Source organism: Hypoxylon trugodes (genome assembly GCF_022578975.1).
Source record: "Hypoxylon trugodes strain CBS 135444 unplaced genomic scaffold F4822scaffold_6, whole genome shotgun sequence".
Taxonomy (NCBI): Eukaryota; Fungi; Ascomycota; class Sordariomycetes; order Xylariales; family Hypoxylaceae; genus Hypoxylon; species Hypoxylon trugodes.
This window is the reverse complement of record NW_026250021.1, coordinates 1,517,473-1,531,490: the sequence shown is the minus strand read 5'-3', so window position 1 is coordinate 1,531,490 and position 14,018 is coordinate 1,517,473. Positions and strand designations below refer to the sequence as shown.

The following is a 14,018-nucleotide window of genomic DNA, read 5'->3' as shown; positions in this document are numbered from 1 at the left end:
TGGGTCAACATAGTCTTAGAAGTTGAAGCTTATAGGATGATCAATTCTTATAAGACTTAAGCTTAATAGTATAAGAGAAATAGAGTTACTTTGAACATACTCTGGAACTAAGAGAAGAGAGAAGATCTAATAGCACGGGGGATCGGGGATAGGTACCTACATGTAGGTAGCATGTAGAATTACGCAATAGAAGGCTTATCGATATAGTATTAGATACCCGAATCCGAGTCTCCGAATACGCCTGGACCAATTTAGCTATGTACCTTGGCGGTAACCTTGCCCCTGTTAGTTACCCCTATAACCCCGGCTTGTACCTAGCATAAATCAACTGAGACGGTTTGTATACAATTGATAGGTTACACCATAACAGCCAATATACCCAGTTTAGGAAACAGAGAGGTACGAAGGCCACGTCCTCGACTACGTAGGGCACGATGCCTGCTCAGTTGCCTAGGATGCATACGCACCTAGCTGAACTACGACATAACCCCTCAAAGAGTTGATCTCACGAACCCCTCTCTTCCGTCATAAACTCCATTGCAAATTCACCGCCGAAACCTCAAGTCATGGCCGACGAGATCAGGGATTCGGTCGTCCGCCGGGACAAACAAGCGAGTCTTCCGTTTCTCGCCCAATTATCCCGCGCCACCACCATTTACTCCTACAAACTATTAGGCGTGCCGACTCTTTTTTACAGGGATTGGTTCTATCCATCTGAATTCCCTCCGAACCTCATTAAGACATACGATAGCCGACCGTTTTTGCCCATCAGGTACCTATCCCACAACTAGAACCACAGACCCGACCATCCGTGCCATACCTAACGAAAGTGCTCATTGTAGGATCTTCTTCCCTAAGACATACGAACTCGACTCCTCTCACGAACTCCTCCCCACCGTATTCACCATCCATGGCGGCGGCTTTTGCCTCGGCCGAACGCAAGATGACGACGAATGGAACGCGCGCTTCGCCAGCATGCATAGCGTGCTCGTGATTGCCCTCAATTACCGCAAAGCCCCGAACTTCCCCTTCCCAACCGCGACCTACGATCTCGAAGCCCTAATCCTAGCCGCATTTAACGATGAGAGCCTCCCCATAGACAAGAATCACATAGCAATCGGCGGGTTCTCCGCAGGCGGAAACCTATCCCTCAGCGTCTCCCAACTTCCCTCGATCCGAGAAAAAGTCAAGCCCGCGGCTGTCTTGGCTATATATGGTGTTGTGGATATGACGGTGTCGTTGGAAGATAAGGTTAAGATGCGATACTATAAGCCGGGTCTTGCTCCGGGTCTGCGTGGGAGCGCGGTTGATTTCTTGGCGGGTTTGTCGCCGGCTTTTCAATGGAGTTATATATCCCCTGGTGTAGATCTGGGAGACCCGTTGCTTTCGCCGTATTTTGCCCCCCGCGAAAATCTACCTCCGCATCTATTCTTCATCGGTACGGAGTTGGATCAGCTCGCGCATGGGACGTGGCGCATGGCGAGCAAAATAGCGGGACGACCGATACCTACGTGGACAGACAAGCCGGGCCAAGAGGGGCTCGCGACGAAGGAGGGGGAGCTCATATTAGACGACGAGAGATTTGCGTTCGAAAAGGTTGAGGACGGGGGCAAGAAGAGCGTTCGGTGGTTGTTAGTCCCAGATCAGGTTCACGGTTTCGACCATTTGCCCCATCAATGGCTTGGAGAAGCAGCCGTTAAGGACGGGAAGCTAAAGGAAGTCGCTTATTCGAAGATCTTGGGAGATTGGTTACGAGAAGTCGTATGGAAATAAGAAGATTGGGTCGAATACCGGAGATAGCCTAACGATTATTACTAACTCGCATTGCTAACATCTAGAAACCTAAGCTTACACCAAGATCCGTCACGAACCCCATGATCGGGTTTTATTACCCTCTTATCTTTTACTGTCTATGGATGGCTCCGTACCAATTACATTCTGCTAGACTAAGCATGTTCGTTATCGAGTCTAGGATAGCAAAACATTTCCTTAGATTCATATGCTTCTATTAGTCTTCTTGCATTCTTCATTCTATGAATTCAAGCCACCTTTCCAATAACTCTTTGAAGTCAAGATTGCTAATTGTAACAGGTGTACCTCCGTCGTCACTATTTTCTTCTCGTGAACCGGGAAAGAACATCGGGTAGTTCCGAAGCCGACACATGCAAGAGAAGCCCCAGTCTCGTCTTATATCCGTCTGCCTCAAGTTGCGCCTAGTAGTGTAACCCAGTAATAAGGCACCACGCCTCCGAGCCATTGACCTAGGTTTAGCTGCCTACTTGGATTGACGATACCCTTTACCACTACATCCTTCGGTGCGGGGGGTATATACAGTCCAAGGGTCATCATGAGAACCCTGTGTCAACCATCGTTCCATGATCTCGTGTGCTCTAGTGCTTTGTGGCTTAGCGCAATGATGGTCGCGGGCATTGGGTAAGTGCCCACTGTTAGGCGAGGAGAGACTAGCATGAGCCTTAGTTTTCTAAAAAGAAGGGCTCTTAGCTCATATCCGAGTCAATCATGGAGGTGGCTCTGTGTTAATACCTGCTGAGCGTGGGGCTCTTGCGGCTTGCTTTCATTTACCATAACGATGGACTAGATCTGGAAGAGAGTAGATAGGCTAGGCTGAAACTAAGTGTAAAAGAGGCCGAAGCTATCAAGTGTTCAGAGGAATGTCGTCAACTTCCGGGGACTCTCGGTAGCTTGCGATGAGAATAGGCAAGGCTCGTGAAAGCTTTCAGGTTGTCGATTGAATTCAAAATCCTAGGCCTCAACGTGGATTACTACCTTACCTTTATACGCCTAAGTAGGCTCGCCTCGGATTCATACGCCTAGGTTAGCTCACATCGAATCCATCATTATACCTGGATATCATGTTTCGCTTATGCGAGGCCTATTGAGGCGAACCCGCTAAATCAGAAATGCCTTTCCTCGGGACGTCAGAACACCCCGATGTGGAGGCCGCTTCCCGTCCGGCCAACAAGCCAACACTAAAAAGTAGTTCCACAGCGCCGTCATGCTGATTTGAGGCGTAATCGTCCTCAGGAAGTTAGTAAGACATACCTGGGTAGGTATGCAAACCCGACCAATCAGGACTTGCTGCACCGAAAATAAGCGCGCCAACTAGTCCCGGAGACGGATTTGATTTGGGCGCGAAGGGAGGGTGGGGAGCCTAACGAGGGGGTTGGCTTGAGAAGCGCACGATCCGGCTGTCCTTTGCGCGGCTCTCGTAAGTCTAATAGCATGTATATATGTAACCTTAAAACTTGGATGTGCAGGTTAACACGTAACAATATTTCCAATCGGTGCGGGAATGGCGTCAGGAGCCTCGCCTTGATTCGTCATCGCCGTTATCGCCACGGCTTCGGTGAGCACGAACAGGAACTTGTTGGGAAAGGAGGGCGGCCCGGTCCCGGTCCCGGTACCCCACTTATGACCGTCTGGATGCCGGGATCTAGCCAAAGTGGAAGATAGGCGGTACTCTAGGCACTCTTTAATGCGACTCTATATCCCCGTCTAGATGCGGGCGCCGCTTGATGATTGAGGGGTATGTAACGATTCATCGAAAGTGCAAATTTGAATGCGGCACGGAGGCGTCTGCTGACTTAGTTTCGAGGTCTTTACACTAACCTACTAGGATTTGAAAAGTGATGAATGTTTTACACCATCGAGGGGCACCCATGTCTAATATTCACAACATTCAACCTAGTCAGAGCATTTCGCAGAGGGAAGTAATGAAAGGCCCGATACTCGAAGAATACCTTGGCAGGTATTTTACCCCTATTTTCTTATGTGAGGAAATCGACATTCTCCATACACAGATTACTTGACATAATTACGTCCCACCCCTTTCTCAGGATCGCCATCACAATATCTCCGGTCCAAAGCCTTACGTCGTATCCAGGCGTAGGTTTTCTCCAACTGCAGACGCCAATACCAGATTGCTATCGAAAGCAGCGTCAGGGGAATGAAGAACCAGATAAAAGGCCAGAAGAGATCAGATATGCCATGCGTTTCCGAATTTTCCAAAATACCGGAACTAAAAACGCCCTGTAAGACAACGAGTTAAAGGGATTAAACATCGCGGCCGGGTAGGGAGGTTGAGCATACCGCGAGGAAAGTTCCAGGCAAGAAAATCAACGTCAAAACAGTTATCGTGTTCATGGACGAGCTGTGTCGCGCGGTTTGGTGCGCGATGTCGATATTCACCGAGTTGTCTTGTTGGGTAACCAGATTATATACCTAGAAATCTTTAGTCCAACGTCGGGTACATCAGGGATTTATGCTTACAAAATTCATAGCGGTATCTTTCCTGGCCTTGTAGCTAATTAGCCAATTCTTCTGGCAGTGCCAGGTCTTCAGGATCCACGCCATCGAGTCTTGAACATGCTGCCGCGACGCGGGATCTTCAATCCCGTTGGCAGTGAAAGACATGTAAGCTTCGAGCATCTCTCTGCAAAGCTCAATCGACATATCGGCACTGGCAATTCCTGAATCACATGTCTGAGAGACGAGGTGTAACTTCTTGGTGATGTCTTCCAGTTTCTTTCGCCCCGCGTCAACCCCTTCTCCATCACCGAGGTATGGGTGCGTCTCCTGGGAATAGTCATTCACTTTTATGATTTGTTCCATCAGATTTGTTCGAACATCCCCTAAATACTCGGTGGACTGGCGATATGCTGTGCCAGAAACGAGGGCGTGAATGAAGAATGGATTGAACATTACATCTGGAGCCATTCCGGTGTATGGCTTGTCGGTATCGGGAATCCCAAGATTTCTCAAGATGTCTGAGACATATCCATCACTTTTCGCCGAAGAAATCATATAGTACGACGTATTCGTCTCGCCCTCGTGGTGGAGATAAACTGAGCATGGTGCCCGGTGTACGGTAGTATCATGGCGCGACTTTTGCAACCAGCGTGGATGTTGACAGAGGAATTCGTAGCTACTCCCACCGCCCAGTAAGGTGATTTTGCGTCGACCGAATGCTGACCAATAGTCCGGCCGACCTAGCATATCCTGAATAGCTGCATCATGCATCTCGGTACGGTCGATAAACTTTTTGAAACTGGATTTTGAAATACTGACTTGCCGCTCATACTGCGCCTCGGAGTTATAATGAAGAGACACGAAGAATACAATGAGCGTGTGATGATAATTTGGGGACTTTGGTGATGCATCTCGGCTTAATAGGCTTCTGATACCAGCATCATCAACAGCGGGTAACCATAGAACGCCATGCTCGTCCGCCTTCACGACCTGTATCGTAGATTGGGATTGGAAATTCTGAGGGTTAGAGAAGGCCTGCTCGGCAAGTAGAGGACTCCACGGTTCTAGGGTTAGCTTTGGCTCCGACAGAGGCGGAAAGACGTCTGAGAACTTCCTATAGCAGCTCGCTCCATCATCGTATCCCTTAATAGGTGATTCACCCCCGACAAATTCGATTTCATCGATTTCCACTGCTCCCTTTCCGTCTAAATTTGTTAGTATGCTCGGTATAGACATGCCTCGTAACACATCGAGTTAAGAGCTAGTCAGTGGCTACAGTTGGCCAGTACTAAGTACTGCAGCATTGTTTCGAGGGTCCGAAGACTTTTCTGTTTCGCAATTCTCGGGGGCCAAAAGGATATAGGTTATAAAACCGTTTTCTTTAATCAAACCATCTTCCGCCGCCTATAGTCTTATTGGACCATCATACTAGCGAGCTGAAAATCCCCTGCGCGATTTGAAGTAAATCCATGATCACGGACACCGCATCCTTTGAGATATACGTTATCATCAATAATTATAGACTGATAAAAGTGCACTTTCCGAGGCTTCCCATTCGCGGGAACAGATGATGCCTGGAAGAATGGCTGCAAGTTGGTGCCGTTTCGTCACCACTTTGCCATGGTACTGATCTTGGCACCAAACCACAAACAATTAGCTAAGGTACGCAACCTCTAATATCAAGGCTCTAAGGGGAAATGAAATTTCGTGATATTGTGTTTCTCGGGTTTTTAATCTTTGATCGCGTTCTTGTGTAGATTCATGATGAAAAAGATGTAAGGAACCACGACCCTAGACAATTTTGCTGACTGCTAGTACAAACGGCTAGGGCCAATTTTAATGCCTGTCGTCCCCCTACAACCCTTCCAGACCATCTTCTACCCATTTTCCAGAACGCGTAATCTATTGATTTAAATCTAAAAAATGTGTAATTCTTTTCAAACATAGAAATCCCCCACGTGCTCATTCACCGAGTTCGAATCCAGACGAAGATAACTTCACACGTAGTAATTGAAATGGTATCCTGTTTTGTCAGCCGATTCGCCGCCTAGCTTCTCAGTAGAGGGATTGAAAGACTAGCGAATAAGACTCTAGCTAAGAACAACGTGCCCATGCATTCGATAGCGTCTCGCCAGGGTAGTCGGATAAACACTCAGAGTCAAAGAATCGCGACCTCCCTAATGCGGGTTTTTTATTACCTATTTGCTTACGAAAATAACTAACCCAGACTATGCAATCGAGGGAGGATAGCTAAAATCCTAGTTGTCGTACCTTGCCATACAAGCCGCACGTGCAAGGTGTACCGATACTAAAATGGCAGCTAAAATCAACCACAAGTTGTATATAAATCTTAAGTAGTTAATGCTTCAATGGTATTCTGCCGTGCTCCGTGTTGTTGTTATTCGCTCGTTCTTAGACATTGTTGACTTTGGGGTTAATAATCCACGATGAATTCGCTACTGACGACAGTCTCTATTATCGCTGGCGCCGTAGGTGCTGCGGCGAAGTGTGTACCACGTGCCCCTCAAGCTTCAACCGTAAACAAGACGACTTGCAACGGTATAACTTACGAATATGAGGAATTAGCCGGCTACGGATACGTTGTCTCGGACGCGGTTGATAAGTTCGGCGATACCCTTGGCGGCTTGGGTTCATCCCTACACCTAGAGCAGGGCGCTTGGAAGAAGCTGGATAATGGAAGCTATTCGGGTGTGCTATGGTCGCTGCCCGACCGAGGCTGGTAAGCACATGGTTACCCTTAAAGTTGAAAATACCCCTAAAGCAGCTAGCGAGCCACGGCGGACGCGCGCCGGAAACTCCTAGTATGCGGCAAAGGTGCTAATAATCATTAATAGGAACACTCAAGGGACAATTAACTTCAACCCGCGAGTGCACAAATTCAACATCGTCTTTACTCCGCAACCCGATGCGACTGCGGATAATCCATCGGGTCAGAACCTGTATTTCGAGTACCTGGATACAATACTCTTCTCCGGACCCGACGGGACGCCTTGCACGGGGCTAGACGCCGATGCGACCGGGAATATCACATTCCCCGGGTTTCCGGCTCTTCCCGTTACTACTTATACCGGCGACGGCTTCGGCGGCGATGGACCGGGCGGTAAACGTATCCCGGTCGACTCGGAAGGACTTTGGGTGAATGAAGACTCGAGCTTTTGGGTATCTGATGAATACGGACCCTATATATGTATGCGGGCTTATCTCAGGTTATTTCTGAAATGTAGGGAAGATTACTAATGCTGGATTAGATCTCTTCGGCCCCGATGGAAAGATGCTTAGCGCAATCCGTCCCAATGATGCTATCGTACCCGTGCGCAATGATACCACCTCATTCTCTGCCAACAGCCCGCCGCACTACGTCGATAACGGCGAGGGTGACGATGTTGACCCGGCTGACCCCGACAGTGGCCGAGACAATAACCACGGTAAGCTCGTATCGACTCGTAACACGATTACTATTGCTAATTCATATAGGCTTTGAGGGTCTTAGTGTCTCAAAGGATGGCAAGACATTGTGGGTACTTTTGCAAGCTGCGGCTGTCCAGGAAGGTGTAAGTAGATCGCCATTCTATGGGTGTGGATGGTCTGGAGTTAATGATGAAACGACTTTAGGGCCTAGACAAGCAGACCGAACGCTACACTCGTTTCCTCAAGTACGATGTTTCGAACCGACTGGCCCCCGTTTACGCGGGGGAGTGGGTTGTGCCTCTTCCACTGTACGATGACCCTACAGCGAAGAAATCGAAAAATCCCAAGGTAGCGGCACAATCTGAGATACTTGCCCTCGACAATGGGCAGTTCTTCGTCTTATCTAGGGACTCCAATGCTGGGCATGGTGCTGAGAGTACTCTTTCTGTCTACCGCCAGATTGACGTCTTCGATATTACCGGCGCGACGGACATCAAAGCTAACGGAGATTACGACTGCGTTGGCTGCAATATCGCTAAGCCTAAGAAAGGAGAACTCAAGGATGACATTACACCTGCGACATATTGTAGCTTCCTCGACTTCAATGTTAACTCGCAATTGAACCGATTCGGTATACACAATGGTGGCGATCAAGATTCAGCCCTTCTGGTAAGTAATATCTCATTCTCCGTTGACCTAGGGTAGATATCGGCCGAAGCTAACGTGACGAATTGATAGAATGAGAAATGGGAATCGCTCGGATTGGTTCCGGTTAACCCCGATTCCCCAGACGGAGAATATTATGTCTTTAGTCTCAGCGATAACGACTTCATCACCCAGAACGGATTCATGAACGGAGGGAAATTCCCTTACACCGACGATAGCGGCTACAACCTTGATAGCCAAGCTCTGGTGTTCAAGATCCGAATCTCGTCTTGAAAGGGCTTATTTGGTAACAAAATGTTAATGTTACTGTCGCCGATACTCGGTTAGGCGGTGAAAGAATGGTGTAACAGAATTGAAATGTTTCGCAAACATGGCAGCTAATAGATTTTGCATCCCTTAGTAGCGACGATACAGTGACGTATGTACCTATCTAAGGACCTGGTTCGCGAACTAGAACCCCTGACTAGGCGACGTAGGACCTTGGTTAGGCTGTAGACATTGCGGGCTTGTCCGTTGGCACGAGCCGGAGTTTTTGTAACCGAACAGCCTAGATTAATTGTGTTATTGTCTATTTATCGTGTCAATCATAAAATATGTGTGAAATCGAGGAAGGGCGTGGAATTTAATTGTAGTATCATGGCCTACTGCCCTAATCTGACCAGAACAAATTCATTTGAAAGTTCCTAGCGATCGAAGCAACGTCTTCCGAAACAGAGAGGATTGAAAAAGAAAATTAACTCCGACACTAATTTCTACGCACGGGTCATATACAAAAATTCTATGTGCCAAGGATATAGAGCTTAATCAATCAGGCGACGTCATCATGCAGCTTGATATCCTGGAAGTGAAGTTTACATATGTACTACCTAGGTATTCATTACATACTTGTCAAACACGATATTCTAGATTATTTGAGATCCATCAAAAAGTGCGTGTTGATACGGGTGGGTAGTATCCGCAAGGAATATATCATTATCTTCATGATTTTGATATTGGTCTGGCTCGTACTTCCGTTGAATATGGTCAGTCATTCATGTACTTGTCCGTCGTACCAAAGTAGCTTACTCATTAGGCTGCATGGATATTCGGCATGTGTCGTATTGGCAGGGTCTTATGATACCTGTACTTCCAACCTGTCACTGTCCGTATGATACGTCTAATCCGTACATACGCATAGATGTAGTACTTAGGTTGATATGTAAACAGATAACTGTTTGCATCGCCCCTTTATCGCCTTGGATGCGGTGAACGCGGTTTACATGCAGACATGAAGAGGGTGCGACTTGGAGGAATCATACTGTCGTACCGCATACACAGCTCATAGGTCGAGACCTTCAATATAAAGACCCAAGCGCTGCCCAATTATTCCGTTGCCAAGACCTTCAACGATACGCCGGGCCTCATTCGTAGCCTGCTCCGCTCTGGTCAGCTATCCAATATATAGACTGAAGATACTTATGGGTTTATGAGGGAGTCGGGTATGAATTGCACGATACTTTGTACGATACGATACTAGATTGGATACATCTGTCAATATTGTACAAACGAATAGACCCCTGTTTAGCTGGGTTCTCTCCTAGGATAACCCTGTCTTTTTATGTGGGGCATCTGGGTACGTAGTGACTGTACGCAGCGCTAATGGGGAGATAATACTAGTGCGGCATCACCAGTTCTCTGATGTAATTAAGTCTTAAGAGAACTTGATTGCCCCTCCAAATCTTTAAACTCAATTCCAGTCGAATCTTCTTAAACTTGTTAAAGTTTCTGTTTAAGTAAGACTTCTTTTTTCTTACTCGGCGAACATCTTATATATCTACGAAAAAGACAACCATAAGCATCAATACCTTATCCCCACATACCCCTACCATCCTATCTTGCGCTGCTTGATCAGGTTCATCGATCAGGTCAGTCCGCGACGGACAGAGTCGCATTCAGGTCATACGGCACCACTGCGTGTGCAAATAACAAATAAGAAAAATAGAAAAGTAGGACTACCTACTTAGGTACTTACTTAGGTAGCAAGATACGCGACTGAGGTTCGCCAAGGTGTGTTGCGCAGTGTGGTGGATATTGTTTAAGCCACTCACGAAAAAGAGGCCCCGCGCATCTTCTATTACCATCGATATAATACGCTGCTTTTCCGGACTGGCTCCCCTCCTGTCGTCATAGCCCGAAGGTCCGCTGCAAGCGCTACAAGCCATTGCCCAACATCATTACGTCGACATCATATACCGCCATCTTCTACATTCTCCCATCAGTTTCAATTCTTGCGAATATCATTTACTTATTCATTTATTTGATTTACTTCGTTTTATTTTGTAATATCCTTTTTACTATATTATACCAATTATACCAATCAAGAAATGTCGAATAGAAGGTTGGTGGATGAGGATTTGGCCTACGGGGAGTCGTACGGCGGTGGTGGTGGTGGTGAGAGGTGGGACAGGAGTCGTTTCGCTCTTGAGAGCGACCGCAATCGACCAGTTGCAGAAAGGGATCGCTTCGAGGAACGCGACCGTTTAGTCACTCGCGGCCCGGGTGGAAGAATCCGTGAAGCTTCCGTCGATGAACGATTTGAACGAAGACCACCGCGACCCTGGGATGATGATTATCCCCGCGAGAAAAGATACTACGATGAAGGCCCACGCTTTCGGCGCTCTCCGCCTCCCGAGGTAGAGCGCCTCGTCATCGACCGCGAAAGAGACCGTGAACGAGAACGGGGCCGTGAATTTCGCATGCCATCTCCCCCACGACGACCCGGACAATTGATACGTCGACAGTCGTCTCTCGACACATTTGATCGGCGCCCACCGCCACGATTTTTCGAAAGGGATGAATATGAACCCCGTCGCGAACCCCGCCCTGACCCATACAAGGTCGTCCCTCTTCCGCGATCAAGGGCTCTACCTCCACCAAGGATATATGCTGAGCGAGACATCGACGAAATCAGGATATCCGAGCCCGATCGCTACGGCGACGATGAATACCGTGCATACCCCGAGCGCGTCCGTGAGATGGAGGTGGTTAGATCGAGAAGACGGCACGACTCGAGAGATAGGCATCGCGGCAGCGTCCGAAGTGGCAGTATCGATTCGGACGACTCGAGCAGTAGTAGCGGGGGCACTACCATCACCGTCAAAAGTGCGAAAAGTGCTAAGAGTGTTAAAAGCACCAAGAGCGAGTACCCTAAGAAAGGAAAGACGAGGATACCAGTCCGACTTGTTCACAAGGGGGCTCTCATCGACCTGGGCTATCCATTCATCGAAGAGGTATGTTCTAACGTTCGATCTCATTCCAAAGTATCTACATATTCACCAGTCTAACATTTTTAGGGTAATGTCATCATCGTGCAAAAAGCTCTCGGACAGCAGAATATCGATGACTTGCTGAAGATAAGCGAAGAGTATAAGAAAGCCGATCAAGAGATATTTGCTGCTCGATCGGTTCCTGGCGATGTTGTTGAAGAAAGAAAAGAAGTCTTCACCATTCCGCCACCGCCCGTAGCTGCACCACCTCCCCCGTCAATCGTACATACCGCAGCACCCGTCGTTTCTCCTCCGCCAGCACCTGTTGAGGTTGTCAATCAGACATTCATCCGTGAGGCCTCACCTGCGCGCACTGCTCGTACCCATCGCAGTCATTCCACCTCCACTACACGCACGCCTGTTATTATCGAGCCGCGAGAATATCCATACGAATACAGTGAAGAAGTCCCCGTCGGACCCCTTGCATTAATCAGCGATGACCGACGTCGTTCCGATCGGGAAATCAAGATGGAAATTGCACAGCTCGAAGCGGAGCGCGACCTCCTAAAGGCCGAGCGACGACACCACCATCACTCCCACTCGCGACATCGATCTCACAGCCACAGTACCAACCGCGAATTGGTATCAGCCGAACGTCTACCAACCGGTGAACTCGTCTTGTACGAAGAACAAGTGGAGAAGGTCGAGGAGCCGCGGCGCGGGGTGCGCATCGAGAAGGACAAGAAAGGTAGGATGTCCATCAGCGTGCCTAAGTATCGATAGGTGAAGGTGCGCTTTTATCTCTGCGCTATAGCCGCTCTTCCTTGTAGGGATTTTTGACTAACATTACTCTTTGATAGGTCCCCCACCTGGTTTGGTGAGAGCTATGCTTGCGACTCTTACTTAGTCGCTTTATTGTCTTTGCGAGGTGTTAAGTGTTCGATGGCGATGGCGATGGCGATGGCGCTAAAGGTTCAAAAGCGGACCACGGCCGCGATTTCTAGCAGCCCCGGCTTCAGGTCCCAATATGGTTGCCAAAAACTAGTCTCGATTTACATCGAGCTTATTGTTCACGAGATTTTTTCAATATTGGTGTGTGGCGTTACAATGCGTTTGTTTCACATGTTTATACTATCAGGTATACTATCAGGATGGGTCAAGGAAGCGTTTAGGTTGGGTACAATTAAGCGCGAGGCTGGTCTCGTCTTTTGATTCTAGTTAGATCACAGGTACGAGGACCACGTTCGTCGAGCTGGATTCATTGGTTTGATTATCATTCTAGTCGCATTCTTCACAGGATGGCTTCGTGATAGTAGCGCGAGTCGTAACGACGTAACGACTTAATGTTCATGTTTTTTCCTTGACAGATAAGCTATTTATATACTTCAATATATATATGTACTTATCTCATATATGGCAAGTCGCTTATCTCGAGCGTGACGTCGCGCAAGGTAGATTTACGATCATCTTCGTAACCCACAATCCGATACTATCAAAGAGCTCCTACACCAATTCCATTGTTCGCTCTAATAATATCTACACACCTAGCCTACCCAACCAGTCAATCCTTAAGCCAAAGCCTCCATAAAGAACATCTCGGCAATTGTTGACAGACAATGCATTCTCTCAACGTCTTTGAGAAACAATGGTTTTCTACGACTCACATATATATCGAGTTAAGACATTTCATCGTTTCCAATATTTCACTCTGTTTCTCAACAGGCTATGATGATTTTCCGTCTATATCACGCCAGCCTCAGCTTCCGGATTACGATGGTGTATCATATTATTCGATAAACCATCTACTACAACCAACCTAAGTTAAGGAACATCCATACGACCCTATCTCTTGAAGAATTTATCGATCGAGTACCTAGGTACGTATCAATGCTAAAAATATCATTCGAGATGGCATACACCACAAGTCGAGGAATCGCAGGCGAACGCGCTGCAATACGCGAGGAACAGCGCGAAGTAGCACGCAGACGAGAAAGAGAGGCAAGTCAAAAACATCCTACTCTCGATAGATCTGAGTCCTCAGTATCATCGGGAAGCAGCATTGGTAGTGGTGATACAGATATGTCACTCCCAAAGTTTCAATTCCTTAAGCCTAGCAGACCGGATGCTTTGCCTCTTAAGATGGAGAATTGTCTGGATATGGCGCCGATTAAGAAGGGCTCGTTTTTGTTCATGAGTACCAAGTATGTGGAGGCGGATGATTGGATTGAGTATGAGGAGGAGTTGCGGCTTGATTCTGCGACTTTTTGAGGTTGGGTTAGTGTTTTTGTTATGGTAGGTATGGATGGTATTGGATTCGTGAGAGGCGCATATGGCCGCATCGTAAGTAATGGTAATTCTATAATATGCTTGAAACGCAATAAAGATATCGAACAATGAACTTGTGTGAGT

General features: G+C 47.6%; 5 protein-coding genes across 5 annotated transcripts; 4 read left to right on the top strand and 1 right to left on the bottom strand.

The window, feature by feature from the left end:
- Window positions 1-566: 566 nt before the first annotated feature.
- On the top strand, window positions 567-1,773 carry F4822DRAFT_430333 (alpha/beta-hydrolase; the record flags this gene model as incomplete). The annotated part of the gene is made up of 2 exons (XM_051461269.1): window positions 567-772; window positions 843-1,773. 2 exons carry the CDS (start codon window positions 567-569, stop codon window positions 1,771-1,773), a joined length of 1,137 nt encoding a protein of 378 aa, XP_051313359.1.
- Window positions 1,774-3,117: 1,344 nt separating this feature from the next.
- F4822DRAFT_407031 (uncharacterized protein) lies at window positions 3,118-6,034 on the bottom strand. The gene is made up of 4 exons (XM_051458458.1): window positions 4,291-6,034; window positions 4,111-4,242; window positions 3,619-4,050; window positions 3,118-3,549 (listed from the first exon to the last, which is right to left on the bottom strand). Exons 1-3 carry the CDS (start codon window positions 5,503-5,505, stop codon window positions 3,823-3,825), a joined length of 1,575 nt encoding a protein of 524 aa, XP_051313358.1. The 5' UTR covers window positions 5,506-6,034; the 3' UTR covers window positions 3,118-3,549; window positions 3,619-3,822.
- F4822DRAFT_407025 (esterase-like activity of phytase-domain-containing protein) lies at window positions 6,035-9,071 on the top strand. The gene is made up of 6 exons (XM_051458457.1): window positions 6,035-7,009; window positions 7,125-7,477; window positions 7,539-7,715; window positions 7,765-7,841; window positions 7,903-8,367; window positions 8,437-9,071. The coding sequence occupies exons 1-6, from the start codon at window positions 6,717-6,719 to the stop codon at window positions 8,635-8,637; spliced, it is 1,566 nt and encodes a 521-aa protein (XP_051313357.1). The 5' UTR covers window positions 6,035-6,716; the 3' UTR covers window positions 8,638-9,071.
- A 986-nt stretch (window positions 9,072-10,057) lies between these two features.
- Window positions 10,058-13,126, top strand: F4822DRAFT_407021 (uncharacterized protein). The gene is made up of 3 exons (XM_051458456.1): window positions 10,058-11,633; window positions 11,697-12,357; window positions 12,470-13,126. Exons 1-3 carry the CDS (start codon window positions 10,728-10,730, stop codon window positions 12,514-12,516), a joined length of 1,614 nt encoding a protein of 537 aa, XP_051313356.1. The 5' UTR covers window positions 10,058-10,727; the 3' UTR covers window positions 12,517-13,126.
- A 391-nt stretch (window positions 13,127-13,517) lies between these two features.
- F4822DRAFT_430329 (uncharacterized protein) lies at window positions 13,518-13,877 on the top strand (the record flags this gene model as incomplete). Its single annotated transcript, XM_051461268.1, has 1 exon — window positions 13,518-13,877. The coding sequence occupies one exon, from the start codon at window positions 13,518-13,520 to the stop codon at window positions 13,875-13,877; it is 360 nt and encodes a 119-aa protein (XP_051313355.1).
- Window positions 13,878-14,018: the final 141 nt, after the last annotated feature.

What these genes read in the sequence shown, in the direction of transcription:
- F4822DRAFT_407021 (XM_051458456.1), top strand. Translation starts at nt 10,728, where the DNA reads ATGTCGAATAGAAGGTTGGTGGATGAGGATTTGGCCTACGGGGAGTCG. An exon ending in GCTATCCATTCATCGAAGAG is followed by an intron (nt 11,634 to 11,696) that starts GTATGTTCTAAC and finishes TAACATTTTTAG; the next exon opens with GGTAATGTCATCATCGTGCA. An exon ending in CATCGAGAAGGACAAGAAAG is followed by an intron (nt 12,358 to 12,469) that starts GTAGGATGTCCA and finishes ACTCTTTGATAG; the next exon opens with GTCCCCCACCTGGTTTGGTG.
- F4822DRAFT_407031 (XM_051458458.1), bottom strand. Translation starts at nt 5,505, where the DNA reads ATGTCTATACCGAGCATACTAACAAATTTAGACGGAAAGGGAGCAGTG. An exon ending in AAGATACCGCTATGAATTTT is followed by an intron (nt 4,243 to 4,290) that starts GTAAGCATAAAT and finishes AAAGATTTCTAG; the next exon opens with GTATATAATCTGGTTACCCA. An exon ending in TGCCTGGAACTTTCCTCGCG is followed by an intron (nt 4,051 to 4,110) that starts GTATGCTCAACC and finishes GTTGTCTTACAG; the next exon opens with GGCGTTTTTAGTTCCGGTAT.
- F4822DRAFT_407025 (XM_051458457.1), top strand. Translation starts at nt 6,717, where the DNA reads ATGAATTCGCTACTGACGACAGTCTCTATTATCGCTGGCGCCGTAGGT. An exon ending in TGAATACGGACCCTATATAT is followed by an intron (nt 7,478 to 7,538) that starts GTATGCGGGCTT and finishes ATGCTGGATTAG; the next exon opens with ATCTCTTCGGCCCCGATGGA. An exon ending in ATCAAGATTCAGCCCTTCTG is followed by an intron (nt 8,368 to 8,436) that starts GTAAGTAATATC and finishes ACGAATTGATAG; the next exon opens with AATGAGAAATGGGAATCGCT.